Source organism: Geospiza fortis, unplaced genomic scaffold (assembly GCF_000277835.1).
Source record: "Geospiza fortis unplaced genomic scaffold, GeoFor_1.0 scaffold599, whole genome shotgun sequence".
Classification (NCBI taxonomy): Eukaryota; Metazoa; Chordata; class Aves; order Passeriformes; family Thraupidae; genus Geospiza; species Geospiza fortis.
Window position 1 is genome coordinate 193,451 of NW_005054605.1, and position 932 is coordinate 194,382.

The 932-nt window shown below is 67.0% G+C and overlaps 1 protein-coding gene across 1 annotated transcript in view; it reads left to right on the forward strand.

Annotated features, from left to right (window-relative positions):
• Positions 1–845, forward strand: part of CACNB3 (calcium voltage-gated channel auxiliary subunit beta 3) — a gene marked incomplete at its 5' end in the record, with an annotated part of 2,248 nt that extends 1,403 nt beyond the window's left edge. Inside the window, 4 exons of the mRNA XM_031064563.1 lie at positions 2–68; positions 156–307; positions 384–479; positions 561–845. Coding sequence (XP_030920423.1) covers positions 2–68; positions 156–307; positions 384–479; positions 561–785 — 540 coding nt within the window. The remainder of the gene's footprint in view (position 1; positions 69–155; positions 308–383; positions 480–560) is intronic.
• Positions 846–932: the final 87 nt, after the last annotated feature.

Genomic DNA, 932 nt, shown 5'->3' on the forward strand with positions numbered 1-932 from the left:
GCGCTCCATCCTCAACAACCTGGGCAAGCAGGCGATCCTGGAGCGCTCCACCACCCGCTCCAGCATTGGTGAGGGGTCAGGCTCCCCAATTTGGGCACAGGGACCCCCTCCCAGGGCCAGCCCAGCCTGACACGGCCCCCCCCATGTCCCCCCAGCCGAGGTGCAGAGTGAGATCGAGCGAATCTTCGAGCTGGCCAAGTCCCTGCAGCTGGTGGTGCTGGATGCTGACACCATCAACCACCCTGCCCAGCTGGCCAAGACCTCCCTGGCACCCATCATCGTCTATGTCAAGGTGTCCTCCCCCAAGGTGAGGGGTGACCACGGCTCTGGGGGGGGTCCCGGCTGCCCCCCGCGGTGCTGTCACCTCCCTGTCCCCTCCCCAGGTCCTGCAGCGCCTCATCAAGTCCAGGGGCAAGTCGCAGGTGAAGCACCTGAACGTGCAGATGATGGCAGCTGACAAGCTGGTGCAGTGCCCCCCGGTGAGCCACCTGTCCCCTCACCCTGGGGATGCCTGGGGGGGACCCCCAAACCCTCCCTGAGCCCTCTCACTGCCCCCCCAGGAGCTCTTTGATGTGATCCTGGATGAGAACCAGCTGGAGGACGCCTGTGAGCACCTGGCTGAGTACCTGGAGGTTTATGGGCGTGCCACGCCCCACCCGCCACACGCCCCCCACGCTGTGCCCTCACCCACCGGCCTGCCAGGCCTGCAGGTAACGCCATGGGCCCCTCTGGCAGCTGGGGGGACACACAGCCCCCCACACTGTCCCCAGGGGGACTCAGCATAGGGGTGCTGGGGCCACACAGCCCCCCACACTGTCCCCATGGCCACCCCCTGCTCCCCAGGGGCAGCTGGTACAGGGGTCCACAGAACAGGGTGGGGGGTGCACAGGTCAGAATTGGGGTCCCACTCTGTGCACAGCACAGGATTGGGG